The following is a 16,233-nucleotide window of genomic DNA, read 5'->3' on the forward strand; positions in this document are numbered from 1 at the left end:
AGATGTAGTGCAAAGGATTCTGCCACATGGGTCTTCTAACCCAGTGATCCCAGGTTTCTCAAAAGTGGTGAATATGCTATAATTTACTGTCTGTTCTCTGTTGATGGACATTTACGTAGTTCCCAGTTAGGGGCTCGCTCCTTCTTTCTTTCTTTCCTTTTTTTTTTTTAAATCCTCACACGAGGGTATTTTTCCATTGCTTTTTAGAGAGAATGGAAGGGGGAGAGAGAGAGAAACATCGATGTGAGAGAAACACATTGATTGGTTGCCTCCTGCAGGGGCCACCAGGATGGAGCCTGCAACTGAGGTATGTGCCCTTGGCCAGAATCAAACCCAGGACCCTTTAGTCCATGGGCCAACACTCTGACCACCAAGCCAAACTGGCTAGGGCTTTCTTTCTTTTAAAAAAATCTATCACAAATAGGATTTTTTATTTCTCACCAATAAAAGTCTGAATCAGCCAGTTCAACTCTAGCACCTGTTTCATCCCCCCGCAGCTTTTCCAGAACTGCTACCATCACCATGAAGCTCCATGAGTTTTCCAAGTTCAAAGTTGGACCTCTTCAGCATTTTGACTCTTCTAACAAGACATCATGGAGCAGATAAGTGGATTGGCAAGCCTTTTTTAGGCCTTTTCCAATGCTATCTGGAATCAATTTATTGACTACTTCTACATTTGATCTTAGCCAAAAGTCCGATTATCAATATTGACCACTTCTTTCCAGTCATTTGTCTGCACTTCTCGGGTCATGATTTCCATCTTCAGGATTTGGTGGATCTGTTGATGCTGAGTGAAAGAAATCTGATTTTTGCATTTTTTAGTAAAACCAACACAGTAGTCATGAGGTTCAATCATGGTCTAGTGAAAAAAAAGTACTGCCTCTTTTTGACTATAGAGTACATATTGTCATGGGTAATACCCAAGCCATGGAAATTAGGCAGTTTTTGCCCTGAACATCCTCAATTATTAGCTTGAGTTTTCTAAATGCAGTTTCATCATTCTGCAGATCAGTTAGGCTCACTTCAAAAACATGACCCTTGAGACTATCAGATGCGATTTTGGTTCCTTGAATTCTCATGACTAGTGTTTTTCCAACATTTCTTATGTTGAACATAGCTAGTGCTTTCACATTATACCAATCTTTCCTAGAAAATGGATCAACCACTTTCTTCTTGGCTCCTTTTTTGCCACCTTTTATAAAGTGCTTGTTCTTGCCGACTACCTCAGAGAGCCAAAAGTGTTAGGGACCATCTCAAATAGTGCTGCTGTGAACACTCTTGTTCATGTCTTTTGGTATGCATTTCTACTAGATACATACTTTTGGGTGGAACTGTTGAATCATAGCGTAGACATATGTTCAGCTGTAGTTGATATGGCCGGGCTATTTTCCAAAGTGGTTCTGAGGGAATTTCCGTGTTTCTTCTCTACTGTGGTCACTCTGCTCCCACACCAAGAAATTCAACTGGCAGACACCAGCCTTGGCTATTCTCTCTAATCTTGGAAAGAGCCACCGGGGAGCTAATTCAAAATTTCACGGTTTGTTCTGTACAGTAAGCAGTCCTGTGTTGGTTTTTCCCCTGAAGCTGTTATCTGATTAACCTCTTATCTCTTCTTTCCACCCTTCAGCCTGTTTATTTTAATTTAGGACATCTCAGAAGTTCTTTCTCGTCACATAAAAATGTCCCTACAAGGGCAAATCTTAACCCACAACCCTTTGGTGTATGGGATGACGCTCCAACCAACAGAGCCACCTGGTCAGGGCAAGAGCAAATCTTTTAATTGGTCTACAAGAGAGATCTTTTTCTTGCATGCACGATTGTAATAAAATGTTGGCAAGTGTTCATAACTAAATTGTCCAAAAAAGCTTTCTTTAACACAGCAAGAGCTAGTAGAGCAAGGTTATGGAAATAGAAAGGAAAAATACTGTAAATGGGTCCTTATGGGTAATTGTAAAAGGTGTCATTCTATGCCTTGACTCCTGAACCCCATGCATTCTAGTTATAGATGAAACACTGGTTGAGATCACAGACTACATCTAGAAGGACAGCACCCTGTCCTTTCATGATATGGTCTCCAGCAGGGGCCATCTCTGAAGCTTCAACAGGCCATGCCACAGTTCTTCTGGAAGGCCACTGCTTTTAGGTAATGAGGAAAATGAAAAGACCAGCAAATGCCGTCAGGCAAGATTTCGTCATGTTTTGACAATACCAAGCCCTTCTGACTTCCTAGATGTTACTTCGACTTAGTACTTAATTGCTGATTAGGATGTAAACTTGGTAAAGTTATGGAAGATTCTCAAGTTTCAAATGATTTCTGTCTGGCAGAAAACAACCAGTTTTGCGTCCAATTTTCTAACCTAATTCCAGCATCCCTCTTCCTTCACTGTCTATATATACCCATTCCTCAAGGTCCTCCCCTGAAGCTTTCTTTTTCTGCTGGTCTCGTTAATGGAAATCACATCATTGATGCATGCTGACTTTTTTGTGTGAGGGGCACGTTTTTAAGTTTTAAAAAGTTACACCACGAAAATAGTAAAGTGCAGGGATGGTAATGCTGGCAGAAATAGGGCAGACGGGGGCAAAAATACCAATTCCCTAACAAATGATTATTCTAATGAAGGTGAACTGGTGACCTTTGCCGTGGAAAGGATCCACTGTACTCAATCTGCCACCAGTGGCTGGGAAGCAGGACACTGGATGTGTGGGGCCTCATTCGCACTACCTGCCTGATCAGTCCCAAGATACTATTTCCAGGTGATGATGAAGTGAGGCTGGGCCTGCCCACCTCATCCCTTGGTGTGTCCCATACTCATCATCGCCTGGGATCGTGGCCAGTCACTCAGTCTTCGTAGAACTGATGAATAATCCAAGAGCTAATTCTCAGAACAAGAGGTCATGGCTCTTTATGATTTAAAAAAAAAATAAAAAATGTTTTTATTGATTTTAGAGAGGAAGGGAGAGGGAGAGAGAAACATCTATGAGAGAGAAACATCAGCTGCCTCCTGCACGCCCACCAGGGATGGAGCCCACAACCCGCAACATGTGCCCTGACAGGAATCCAAGGGCCATCTCCTGGATCACAGGCCAATGCTCGCCCGCTGAGCCAGGCCAGCCCCGCACTCACGACTTTTTATAAAACCCCAGGGTGTATGCCTATTGGTTACCAGAGATCCATGGTCTACCCGTAGAAGGCAATGGATTGCCAGCCCTGATTAAAAATCTGTAATATTTATGGCTAATCCTATAACCTTGAGCCAAATTCTTAAATACCAGGTTCAGTCTGCACTCATTAAGGGGGATAACAGTAGCTCCCCTGAGTATAGTTAAGAAGGTCAAAGGATTTTACGTCCGTCCACTGTTCGAATCCGTGTAGTGCGTCCAAGTTCAGCATTTGAGAGCCTCCTACCTACCAGGCATCAAGTTCTTCAACTCCACCAGACCACGACCAAAGCCCGCCCCTCTTGCACCGCCCAGGGGTGACGTAACTGACCGAGGTCCTTAATGACATCATCTCCCGGCCCGCCTGGCTCCATCCTCCCATTCTCCGGAAACCTACAACTCCAGCACTCGGCCTCCGGCTTTAGGTTATTTCTCTTTCTCCGTAGCCCGGACTCCTTCCCTCCCATCCTCCTACCTAAAATTTTCTACGCTTCCCGCCTTCCCTCAAGCTAGCAATTTGCGGTTCTTCCTGCTTCTCGGGCGAATAACTAACTCAAAATCGTTTACTCTCTTAATTAATCGCCTCCCCAGCCCGCCCTTAGCTCCTGACTTCTAAAGCTCATTGCCCACGCGCGGCCTCTTTCGGGTGTTTCCGCCTCCTGCCACCCACCCCGACACCGCCTTCGGCTCTTTCCGGATCACCTCAGTTCCTTGTTTCCCGGTCCCGATCCGCTTCGGCTATTTCCGGCTCCCTGGGAACTCCCATTTTCCTCTAGCTCCACCCCCATCACCACCTTCGGGTCTTCCCGCCTCTCCCTGTCTCCCGCTCAGCTCCTTTCGTCTTTTTCCGCCTCCCCTCGGCTTCACTCTCCCCATTCGGCTATTTCCGCCGGGTGGTCCGGACCCCTCTGCCCCACGTGACGCGGCCTCCGCCTCTCAGGTCCCCCTCCCACCTCGCCCTTCGTCCCGCCTCAGCCTCCCCAGCCTGTCCAGGCCACGCCGCCATTTTGTGTGAATTTCTGACTGCGGCGGGGGCCGGACAGCTGGGGCACCGAGGGCGGGCAGACAGACAGACAGTCGGCCCGTCTCCGCGGCCCGTTTCTCTCTCCCTAAAATCCTTTTTTTCTTACCCCCCTCGCTCGCTCTCCTCTTCCCCCTTCCCCCTCGCTTGCTCCATCGCGCGCGGCTCGCGCTAATTACACCCAACCACCCACCAGTGTCCGTGTACTCCGGGTGTCCTATTCCCGGGCCCGCGGGTGTGTGTGTGGGGGGGGGCTCTCGCCCAGATGAGGGCTCCGCGCCCGTGAGCGAGTGACCCCAGGGACAGGCTGCGGAGAAAGGCGGCGAGCGGCCCGCCGAGGCCTAGGCCGCGCGGCTTACGCGGAGGTCGGCGCAGAGGTGATTCCGAAACCGAGAAAATATATACCCATTCCTATCAGGAGCCCTCAGAGCTGAAGTGTGCCCCCTCCCGCCACGCCCAAGCAGTCCTTTTTCGTGCATTAACATCCCCTCCCCCCCAAAGGAACTATGGAGGCCGCGCCCGGGACCCCCCCGCCGCCGCCATCAGAATCGCCGCCGCCGCCATCGCCGCCATCAACGCCTTCGCCTCCTCCGTGTTCCCCCGACGCCTGCCCGGCCACCCCGCACCTCCTCCACCGCCTCCCGCTCCCTGACGACAGGTCAGGCCCCCGGCCCGGCCGGGGCAGCGTCCCCGGGGGGAGGAGGAGGAGGAGGAGGAGGAAGGGGGGCGGCCGCCATGTTGGGCCGGGCCGCGGAGGAGGAGGAGGAGGAGGAGGAAGGGCGGGGTCGGTGGGTGTCTCTCGCTCGCTCGCTCTTTCTCGCTTGCTTTCTCTCCTGGCCTCATGCGTTTCCCCCCCCTTGCGGCGTTCGCCCGCTCTCCCTCGCTCTCGCTCTGTCTTTTTTGGGCGCCATGCTGAGGGGAAGGTGAGGAGGCGCCCCCCAGACCCCCCGCGCCCGCCCGCCCGCCCTGGGGAGGGGGCGCCGGAGGCCCACGGGGGGTCCAGGCTGCCCCTGCGCCCGGAGCTGGCAGCCACGGGCCCGCCTGCCGGTCGCCTGGCTTCAGGGAAGGGGATGGGGGAGGGGCCCCTTGGACCCTTTTTCGGGGAGAATCTCGAGCAACAGCCCCGCTCTTAGGGGTTTGGAGTTGGGGGTCTCCCAGTCCCCGGCAGTATCCTTTCTCCTGGGGGAGGTGTGTCCTGCCCTACTTGGAAGGGTATCCTACCTTTCTTAGGAGGCAGAAAGTGGGGGTTCGTTCAGTCCTTTTCCATCCTCCTGGGGGGGTCCTTCCTTGGGGGCTCCCTTGCACTATTTTCTTTTTGGCGGGAGGTGTTTTCTAGCTATTCTCTAGAGGGCAAAAGAGGTGGGAGGAATCTCTAGCCCCTTTGATGGAAGCCCCTGCCTCCTTGTTTTTCCTTAAAGGGAGGGGTCCTCTCGGGTTTTCTTAGGTAGGTGATGAGGGTTTTTTTTTGGGGGGGGGGAGCGGGAGAGGTTTGGTTTCCCTTCCTTGGAGGGGAGAGGAAGTGGGCCCCCTTTTTCTCCTGGGGTTCCCTCCTCTTTAGGGCTAAAATGCGGCGCCATCCCTTCCGGAACAGAAAACGAGGGTTCCTTGTGCTTTGGCACAGGGCGAGAGGGAGCGCCCCTTTCCCGTTTATTAAGTGCGAAATGGGCTCGCCCCACGCCCTTCTCTGGACGGTGATAAAGGGCCCAGCCCCGCACGTTCCAGGGCGAAGTTGGCGCCCCGTATCCCCGCTCCAGCACAAGGTTGGGGTGCAGGGTTCGCCCACCCTTTCCTGGTGGGACAGGGGAAGCGGTAGCTAGAGAGTGGATTTGGAAATGGAAGGTTTCAGCTGGCAGGAAAGTGAGCCTTGGAGTGGGGGTGGGGAGGGGAAGAGAACGCACTGGGCAGATGTCTGCCTAGGCGCTGCCCGGCCAGGGGAGTCGCTGAGGACCCTCCCCTAGACTGGGGTCCTAGCTAGGGTTTCTCTGGCAGGCACCACGGCCCCTTCTCCCCACTCCCACCTCCCCTTTTCCCTTTCTCCTTCACAGACCTTACTTTGCCTTTTAAAAGAAATGCCACCCACATTCAGAGACACAAGTGCAGCAGTTTGGTGAGCTTTTACAACAATTTTTTTTTTGTTTTGTTCTGTTTTGTTCTAATTAAATGTATCGTCCTGGGAATCGCAGCCCATCGCAGCCTGACTCCAGTTCCAGGAAATAAACAGATTAGCAAAGGTCTGTTCCGCTAAGCCCACGTTGGGCTTCCGGGCCCCCTCTTGGGGGCAGGTGCATTACTCAAAGGTGCTTACACGCTTTATTCGACCTCTAAGGAGTTCTCTTATTTCAGAAGTGTATGTCTTACAATGGGTTGGGATGGTAAGTAGCCTCTTTTATTGAGTAATTCAATTATCTCCCTCTTTTTGTCCCTTTCCTGCCTGCCTTCCTCCTCGCCTTTAGATCAAAGTGATGCTTGAGAGAGTGAATTTATATGTTCAAATCAGGATTCTAACCCTGTTGAGCCCTTTTAGAGTTGCACATCCTTTTGATGTTTAATTTTTAAAATATGACGTACACAGTTTTCTCCAAAAAAAAAGTGTACTGTAACATGACAAAAACCTGAGTAAAAGGCCCATATGTTTTCAAGCCCTTGGTATCCTGATCTTATTTCAATTCATTGCTTTGTCCCCAGCCTTCATCTTTGAAGAAAGTGGATACTTCAAGTCCATTTGTAGGAGACAAAGTTACTGAATTTGGTTTATGATACTTGCATTCAAGTTAATGCTCTCCTTCCCCTTTGCCCCACTTCCCCCAAGAGATTGTGGTACAAATAGGTCCAATTTTCTCATTTTACTCCTGTATCTCTTATGGTGATGGACGCTTAAATTAAGCAAGTCATTTGTAAAGTACTGTTTAAGCACCAAATCTGTAAAGTGTGTCAATACCCAGTCTCCTCTCCTTGTCTCCACTGTTCTTTGTTCGAAAGCACATGCCTGACCGTGAAAAGTTGATGCAAACGTGTTAACACGCCCAGTCATGGTGGAGAGAACACTTCCTTCAGCCCCCAGTCTCCCCTCTCCTACAAGTACAAGGAAAAAACAGTGACAGAAATGACTTGCAGAACCAAACACTGTACTTCTGATGTGTTTTACAAGCATAAGTTCTCCTGTTAAAAGACAGAACACGTTGAAGTTCCGTTTTCCCTCTTGCCCACTTTTGGTCCCTGACATACTTTGTTTAGAGAAAGGTTTTTAACACACAGCCCTCTTCTACTCCAAAAGATCCTGTATCCTTTTTTCCATTCTTAGGAGAAGACAAAGTTCACTGCATTCAGCTGAGGAAACATGTAAATTGCAATTCAGTGGGCCACTTGTTCCTCTCACTGTTCACAACCTAACTGCTGGGAAGTGGCGATTTAGGTGTGTAAAGTCAGTTGTGGGAGGAAGGAATGTCCACACAGTACAGTATCCTGCAAAAAAAATGTCTGAAGCACAAACTGAACACACTATCCAGTGCGCAAGGTCATCCGAAAAGGAATTGCATTTAAAGTTTCCCCTCCTTTGTGAAATTCCTCTTCCAGGAGCCAAGTGCAGAAACTGGATGCTACAGATGAACCTTCCAAGTTTCAGGAGCTACTAAGTTGCAGAGGGATGCTAATGTAACTTTACTTCAAAATGTTAAGGAAATAAGATTTCTTTTGTCAGTGAGAATTTGAGCAATCATTTATTGAATTTAAAAATATTTCCCCAAACATTTGAAAAGCACTCAGGCATATCTGCACAACGGTTTATTGTTTTTCCGTTCTCAAAGGAGTCTAATGTATCAAATCCAAGAAACCCCAGTAATTATGTCAGACTGTATTCTGGTAGCCTTTGTTTTTGAAATGTCACAGTACTGCCTTTTTTCTCCCCAAAACTGATGTACCAGTATTAGTTAAAATTCAAATTAATGGATGTTGCAAAAAAAAAAAAAAAAGGGTATCACTCAGAATCCCTGATTTAACAGCAATTCTCATATACTTGTAATCTTTAAAATTTTATATTCTCTGGGGAGAGGTTTACTCTGAAAGCAAATAAAAATCTCCCAGTAGAAACAAAATCATTATGACCAGGAAAACATGAATATTCTGGTCCATAAAGTCCCTATTTTTCTTATTCCCCTCAAATTTGCTCTTTACAAGAAAATAGTAGGATTCCCCAAAAGGGCTTTCTAATTCACAGTCTGTCCTATCTTCCAGATAGGGTTTCAATCTGCTCTGAAGGTTTAAATTTTTGATTCTTGAGAGAAGCCAGCTTTTTTTTTTTTAAATGTGAAGCTGTTTTCCAAAGTCACAAAGGTGCCTTTTCCTTCTCCAGGAAGGCTGATCCCAAGGGAAAACTGCTTTGCACCTGTGGTAATGAAAGCTTTCCCAGCTGTTGACTGCCTGGCAAGTTAGAGATGAGTGGTGGACTCTGAATTTGTATGTTTCTGTTCAGTTGAATATGGACAATTTCATATTGGACTGGTTCCGGAGTTTCTCTTTAATAATAATGCCTCGACCTCTGCTTCTTTCTCTTAGATCTTTTCCCTCTGCTGATAGAAAAGGAAATGGATGTCTCAGGGTTGCCTTAATCCGTTAACATTTCTGTGGACATCAGGTCCCAAAACCATCTTGTATAGGCCAGATCCAGTTGCAGTCAATATCTCTATGGTGCAAATTGCTACCTAAACTATTTCCAAGCCTCTGTGGATACCTTATATTGTAGAGAATCTAATTTTGGTCCCTGTGGACTATATCTTCTAGTACCAGAGTGAGTGGTTCTGAGCCAGGTTAGGAGATTGAGTAACAAAATAATTCAGAGCAAATAGTGAAATACTGTTTCTAAACGAGCAAGGCTTGTAGTGTGGCAACATTACTGACATAGTAAGGAGAGAAACGATGGTTTCTAATATTTCTGGCAGTTGGTATTTAATAAGCTGATTCAAGGACCTGTAGCAACAGTCTGCTCATAGGTGGAGGGGATCCTGTCAGAATAAATGGTTTGAGGCTGGTTTCATAATTAAAACCTAATGGAAAGAGCGGAAAAGCTGCTTCATTGTCCAGGCGACATATGAAGTTCATTTGGATAAATTAAGGTAAGACATTGTTTGGGGAAGCCAGATTTTATGGATTTGGCTTTCTAAATATCGGCCTAGTCTTTGCTGCAGACCTGTTTTGCTTTGGGTAGTTCATGAAGATGCAGTTTTACCGACTGTGTGAGGTTTTTTTGTTCATTTGGTAATGAGAGGTTACGTGGGCAGTTTTCAAATACATTTCTGACTCTCTTCAGTTGATGGCAAAATGAATGTCATTGCATCCTGCTGCTGGAATAATTTTTTAGCAGAATGGAGGTTATTTGCTCAGAGCATAATCTCCTTCTGGCCAAATTGCTCTGGATAGAGAATCTTGTGTTTTTTTGTCATTTCATGTGTGAATTGGTGACTCAGCTCTCTATTTGTAAGGCAAGTGGTGACATCTTCCGAACATCGAGGGGCAACAGGATATGAAGGAACAGTGTTGGCTTTGGAGGCAGATAAGCTTGTGCTCAGGCCTGGCCCTGCCTACAGTATACAGGGCACTGATGATAACGCCCACTTCTCAGGGTCACTGCAGTCAAATGGGTATATGCAGGACACCCACCCAATATCTGGCATTCAGTGAGTCTTGGTTTCTTTATCTCCCTGCTGTCCCTACTAGAGAAAAACTCTAAATAGAATTTCCAGTCTGGTGTGTAAACAGAAGTAAGAGTAACATCTGTTATTTTTGAGGGAAGTCAATTTATCTTTCACTTTGTAGGCTTCTGGTCAGCTTATTCAGTTGCAAGGAGCCTATTGGAGTTGAAACTAAGTGGAAGCCATCTTAAGGCATTTCTTGCTTGCATAATGTCCTTATTATAGATGCCAGAACTGTCATGCTGTCTTAAGCTTGTGCTGACTACCTTCGTGTGTTCATCTTTTGCTATTAGGATCTGAGTTAGTGCTACAACCTTGGTAGGCCTCCTGAGAACTGGGAAAGCAGGGCTCTAGCACCTCACCCCCTGCTAGCTGGTCACATCACCTTGAGCAAGTCCTTTACCCTCTCCAGAGCCTCTCAGAGAAATGAGCAAGGTCTGTCCCAGCTCCCAGGATTCTCCCACCCCTTGGTTTGGTAATTTGGTTGAGTTGGTTACAGTTTTGTTCGTCCATTCAGCAGCCGGGCTTGTCCCGTGCTTTTCTTGGAGCAGAAAATTTTGGCGTGTACAAGGAGCCCTTCTCTCCTGCAGACTTTATTTAGAGTTGGGCAGAGGTTGATACCGCCTTTACCAGGCCTCATGTTTCCTTCCTGTGTCTGACCTCCCTTCTGTAGCTCCCAGGTCCCAAAACCCAGCTGCAAGGTAGATGCCTTAAAAATGAATTGCAAGGTTTAGATAAGTGGCTGGGTCACAGGCAGGTCCATCAGAGAAACCTTGGCTCAGCGGCAAGCTCAGCACCTGGTTCCCTTCCCCCAGTTGTGCCTGTCCTGGGGTCCCAGAAACTCCAAGGCCATAAAGTTTAATACAGCATGGATGCTGCCTGTTCCTGCCACCCCTGGGCTGGCCTTTTTCTGGTAGAGGGTTGGAGTGGTGGTGGGTTGTCAGGCACGTGGGAGTAGAGTCGGCAGACCGGAAGTGACTGGTGAGCTATTCAACATCTAAGTCAGTCAGTTTCCTGGCCTTCCCAAAGGTGTGACCGTGCCCAACTGTCATGTGAAGATCAACATAACCTGCCAGGGCCCTTCTGAGTGCTTCTGCTTTGGCTCACGACAGCTGTATGCTGAGAAACTGAAACAGAGCTGAAGTCACTTGTCCAAGGTCACAGAGCTAGTGTGTGTGTAGGCACAGTTGGAACCCTGGCAGCCTCTGCTGAGCTCTATATCCATGTGCTGCTGTGGATCTGGTATGTTATTTTTCAAACTGCAGCGTGCACCCATTGGTGGGATGTGAAGTCCATTTATTGACTTGTCTCTTGCATTTGAAAAACAAATGGAAGATAGAAAAAAGCAGAATGCAACAAAAGTTAAATGTGACTTCATGAAACATTTGAGAGAAATGTAGAGGAGGAGATGTGGGTCAAGGGCAAAATTTGAGAACCACTGCACATAGAACAGGATGGGATAAGCTATGGCTCTCTGGCCAAAGCCAGCCCACCTATCCTGTTACTGTGAGTAAAGTTTTATTGGAACACAGCTACACCTGTTTGTTTCTATCTTCTATGGGTGCCTTTGTGCTAAACAGCAGAGTTGAGTAGTTGGGACAGAAACTCCCAAACCTGAAGTATTTGTTTACTCTCTGGTCCTTTAAAGAAAAAATTTTCTGGCCCCTGCACTGGTATGATACGCCTAGTGCCTGGTGCATCTGAACAGCAGCTGTGGTCGTCATTTTTTGTTGCGGTGGAGGTGGTGGGAAAGTGGGAGGGAATACAAGTATTCCCTTTAAAGTTGGCCCCAGAGAGAATGGAGTGTGCTACTGCCCCTCTGGGACCCGCTGTGGCTCTGTCATCCCTGTGTTCCACTCCTTCCAATGGATGTAGATGCCTAAGCCGAGGCTTTCGAGCCTCTAAATTGAAGGGATTTTCATTCATTAGAAATAATAACTGGAGGCTTGAAATCCAGTGTAGAATTGGATCGCAGCTAACATCCCCGCATGGCTTGACCCAGGGGAGCTGGGCCCAGACGCGAATGTCACTTGGCTAGGTGTCTGTTGCAGGTGGCTTGGAGTATTGCCCTCCTCATTTTCCTAACAGACACCAGGGCTTAGGTTTCCTTGGGATTCCAGGCCCTGCCATTGCTCAGGACACCGGCACAATCCTGGGAACTGGCAGCCTCAGCAACAGAGGCAGGCCGAATCTCTGGGGTAGGGGGTAGCTGGCAGCCACTTTCATCTGTTCTTTTGATGCACCGATCATGGATGGTTTTTCATCAGTCACCCTCTGGCCGATCAGGAAGCCCCAGTAAAGACTCGGTGAAATGAGTTTGCAACTAAAGACAGCCCCTCAATGACCTCATGAGAGTTTTAAGTAATCCAGGTTGCTGCCTGGGAAATGGTCCAATGTCTGTGTTGATGACATTGACAAAGAGGGGGTGTGGTGCTGAGATTGATGCTGTGTGTGTGTAGAATATATTCCCAGTCTGTACCTGGCCCTGTGCCGGGCCTTGGGAAACTTGAGGGTGACTGCCAGCCTCTTCTCGGCCCTCCAGGAGCCCACAGGTGACCAGAAGTTTAGTTGTATACAGATAATTACAGTGTTTTTGGTTTTTTTAAGGCTTCAAATGTATTTTATTTCTTCAGTCATGCCATATTTTAATGAGTACACAGTGCTTTCACTTGGCATCAATTAGGAGTGGTTTTGAGACAATTCATTATTCCACCAGCTGGGATGATTACTGATCTCTCCATTCCTTTGGGGTTACTCTGCCAGCAGGGACAGGTTCCATTCTGTTCCAATTTGTGTTGCTGTATATGTGCATGTAGCAACACAGAACGTGGCGCCACTAGCTAATAGTGTTATCGTACTTGTCATGGGAATCCCATGTTCGTTTCTGGTGGATCTACCTTTCCATTATTTGCTGAACTGAGAGATGACTTGTTTTTGGCCAATGGAAACGTTGTGAAGCAGAAGATGGAGCTGCCCCTGCTGGTTTGTTGGAACTTCGCACAAGAACCCTCGCACAAGAACCATTGTAGTTCTTCATAAGAAATTCTTCAGTGGTGTATGGAGTCCTAGGCCAGGTATCTTTAAGAGGAAAGTACTACTACTTTGTCTTGGGTGAATGGAACCAAATTGATTTCTCTGAAAAGATTATAAACAAGAAGTCTTAGTTCACAAGTTAACTGATTAGATTTTCCTCTCTGGAATGATAGACATCGTTTGTCCTTGGATGGGAACCAGCATCTTTTCAGCTTTAAGCAATCTGAAGCATGGTTGGCATGAGAAGGTTAAGAAACTCTTTGTTGCGGAGAAGCAAATTTCAGAGGTTGATTGTCAGGAGAAACTTGGATCAGAGAGATACCTTTATCAAGCACATGAGCTGTTTTCAGAATGAGTGGGAGTGGAAGGATAGCTACTCAAGCAAAGACTGACACTGACTCAGATCCTTGTAGCAGGCAGGGCATTTCCTTGGTCAGCTTGTTTGAAGCTCTACAGAAATGTTCTGTTTAAGTGGTTTGTGTGCTTGGACAAACCCCAGTGTGGATGCACACTTGGGGATGAAGCATTCCTTCTAGTGTTTAGGGGACTTTGAATTTCTTTCCCTTAGATTCTCATTGCTTTCTGTCCATCTTGGGTTAAGTCCTGTTTGGTTTTCCACTAGGATTCCTTCGGCCTTTCTGTGTACCTCTTATTCCCTTGACTATCCCAATGTCTTTGGTCAGATTTTTTTAATGCCCCAATTCCTCTCATTTGATTGTTGGAAGGACTGTCTTGGCCTCATGTCTTTGCGTAGGGATAGTTTTTACTCCTAGACATTTGTTCTGGGCCAGGTTGGTGCTAAGCATGTGACTTGTGTTGTCTTGGAAGAATTCCATCTATCCTGGAGGTCCCACCACTGCCTTCCCTTCACAGTTGAAACAGGGCACAGAATGTTTAAGGAACTTGTCCAATGTCTTAGTACCTCACTTTGGCATTTTTTAGAATACTGTTTTATATAATCTGTTTTCTGTCTGTATGTCTTATTTTTTCAACTCAAATCTTAGGGGAGGAGTTGTCTGTTGGCCTGATTAGTAAATTATTATTATTCAGGTAATTTCTAATTGTTTCAAGGGTAGCAGTTAAGAGCTGGGCCTGGAGTTAGAAAGTCCTAAACTCAGGTTCTGGTTCTGCTGCTTCATGCTTTGATCATATGGGTGAAATTTCCTCCTATCTCTGAGCCTCAGCTAGCTTTTCTGTAAAATGGACAACTAATGAATCACTACCTAATAGGCTGGTTAATGGGTTACAGTGAGAGCTGAGTAGAACTGGAGAACTCAGCAGCCTGGTGCCTGCATGGAAGTTGCTGTTACAGAATGTTTGGGATGAATACTTCCTGCTGCACTGGACTTTATAAGACTCTGGAGTACCCAGGCAGGTGTTGTAGTTGAGGAAACCAGGGTAGAGAGGGGAGGCCTTGGTGAGGAGTGGTGGAGGCCCCAACCCAGGGTTACCATTCTCTGCTGGGAAATTAACTTAGGACCTTGACACACACTTTTTACCTTGCTAAGATTATCCTTACTTAGGGCATCTTTTTTCTTTTTTAACTTTTTATTTTACAAATTTTCTAACATATTAAAGAGAAAAGAAAATAGTATCACAGCCCACCAAATACCCCTCACCTAGTTTCAGCAGTGGTATACATTCTGCCAGTTTTGATTCATGTCACTTACCTCCATCTCCCTAGCATATTTTAAAGCAGATCCCAGATCTTAGTTCATTTCACCTGGAAATTCTTCAGTATGAATCTCTAGCGTTAAAGATTATTTAAACATAACCACAAAACCATAATCATACCTAGCAAAACCAGGGTTTAGATTTCTCCAGTTTCCCCCACATTGACTTCTGGTGGTAGGTGTGTTCGTGTCTGGGTCCTGGCAACTGGCAGGCTGTCCTGCTCATGTTGAAGTGAGGGTTCAGGGAGCTGGTAGTCTAGGGTGCTGGTGGTTTGGCTTCTCTTCTCCTGTCTTTGGTCGTTGTTTGCAGCCTGGTGGTGTCGGTGATGTGAGCGTGTTACCATGGAAATAGTGTGATGTCACAGAGCCAGTTATGACCATGGCTGAGAATGTTGACAGGAAGGGAGATACAGAGCCCATTTACTCTTGATTTCTGGTCGATGAACCTAGGTTGTAAGGACACTGAAAAACATGTGCAAGACCTAGAGGTTTATTTCAAGAATTTCCTGCCTCTGAAAATCCCTCAGTGAGGTTCCCCTCCCCAGGGCTGCTTCACATGCTAAATTGAGGGAAGATCTTGAGGCCTTCCCCAGGCGTGAGCCCTGAGCCAATTTTCTAAAGGAAAGCCTTTGCTCCTAGTAAAGGACTGTCCCGAAGGGTTGGATTTGGGGTTCCTGGACTTCTGCATTTAGGCCTGTCCTTAAACATTTGAAGAGGCAGAGCCTCATTGCAATTTTTGTAATTTTGTCCCTAGTTAATGGGTCATTCAGAGCCTACCCAGGCAATTTGTTGGAAAGTTTGGGCAGTTAATGATCATAACCCTGACCTTCACATTAACCTAGCCGTCTCTTGTCAAGGGCTCTCATGATCTTCAGGTAATAGCCGCTGCTCCCATGAGTTTCCATCTTTATTGTTTTCTTTCTCCTCCTTCCCTCCCCCTTTCTCTCCTCCCTCCCCTCCCTTTCTGGTAAACAAGATGGATCCACAAATCCAGGCCCCTTTCAACTTCCATCCAACTCTCTTGTCTAGAGAATTTCCATGTTGCCGAGCTTTGTTTTCTGTAAGGCACCTTTGTCCTTTCTCCCTGGGGCTCAACTCTCCCTCCTAGTCAGCCACTTGGTTACTCTCTGGTACCACCTCGATTAGAGCTGAGAAAGGGGAGATGTCCATTTGTTGGTTTCATTAGGATTTGTTGGGAGAGGATGGTGCACAGCTGGATCAAGAGAAGTGGGACCTTGTTGGTCAGCAGTTAGCAGTGGTCCCAAAGGGAAGTTGGCTGTATTTTCTTCTTAGAGAAATACTTCCCAATGCACATTCAGCCAGTAATGTAAGGTTATTTATGCAGAGGTTCACTCATGCTACCTGGTTCTTAAAACCAGTAGCTACTATTTCTGGTACTTACTTAGCACCTGCCCCCATCCTTTAACCCTCACAACCTCTTGAGGTGGGGACTGTAGTTATCCATTCTACAGATGAGAAACCTGAGGCTAAGGTTATGTGTACCCAGAGCATACTCTAGGGAAGAGGAAGAGCTAGTTCAGTTAGTTGGCCTGCAGAAAAAAGCCAGATGCCCAAATCTGTAGGCTTGGTGGGTGGGGCCAGCCTACTTTGAAACTTGGTAAAAGTACTGTTTTTGCCAAGCCCATGGTATATGATGAACCCA

The 16,233-nt window shown here is 46.9% G+C and overlaps 2 protein-coding genes and 1 pseudogene across 12 annotated transcripts in view; 1 reads left to right on the forward strand and 2 right to left on the reverse strand.

Annotated features, from left to right (window-relative positions):
- SAE1 (SUMO1 activating enzyme subunit 1) overlaps positions 1 to 5,593 on the reverse strand; it is a 58,369-nt gene extending 52,776 nt beyond the window's left edge. The window contains exon 1 of the mRNA XM_081117982.1: positions 5,402 to 5,593. The gene's annotated coding sequence lies outside the window, so the exon portion shown is untranslated. The remainder of the gene's footprint in view (positions 1 to 5,401) is intronic.
- On the reverse strand, positions 438 to 1,343 carry LOC308548014 (small ribosomal subunit protein eS1 pseudogene; annotated as a pseudogene). Its single transcript has 3 exons — positions 1,320 to 1,343; positions 716 to 1,223; positions 438 to 668 (listed from the first exon to the last, which is right to left on the reverse strand). The product of its transcript is annotated as a small ribosomal subunit protein eS1 pseudogene (transcript).
- ZC3H4 (zinc finger CCCH-type containing 4) overlaps positions 3,552 to 16,233 on the forward strand; it is a 35,876-nt gene continuing 23,194 nt past the window's right edge. For 3 of the 10 annotated variants that reach the window (XM_081117970.1, XM_081117978.1, XM_081117979.1), the window contains exons 1-2: positions 4,138 to 4,557; positions 4,682 to 4,838. In XM_081117970.1, the coding sequence (XP_080974096.1) occupies positions 4,687 to 4,838 (152 nt within the window). In that variant the 5' untranslated portion in view covers positions 4,138 to 4,557; positions 4,682 to 4,686. Of the gene's footprint in view, positions 3,585 to 4,137; positions 4,558 to 4,681; positions 4,839 to 5,016; positions 5,104 to 6,225; positions 6,288 to 16,233 lie in introns of those variants that run through there. The other 7 variants (XM_081117974.1, XM_081117977.1, XM_081117971.1 and 4 more) reach the window with 5 other exon arrangements.

Source organism: Miniopterus schreibersii (genome assembly GCF_964146895.1).
Source record: "Miniopterus schreibersii genome assembly, chromosome: 18".
NCBI lineage: Eukaryota > Metazoa > Chordata > Mammalia > Chiroptera > Miniopteridae > Miniopterus > Miniopterus schreibersii.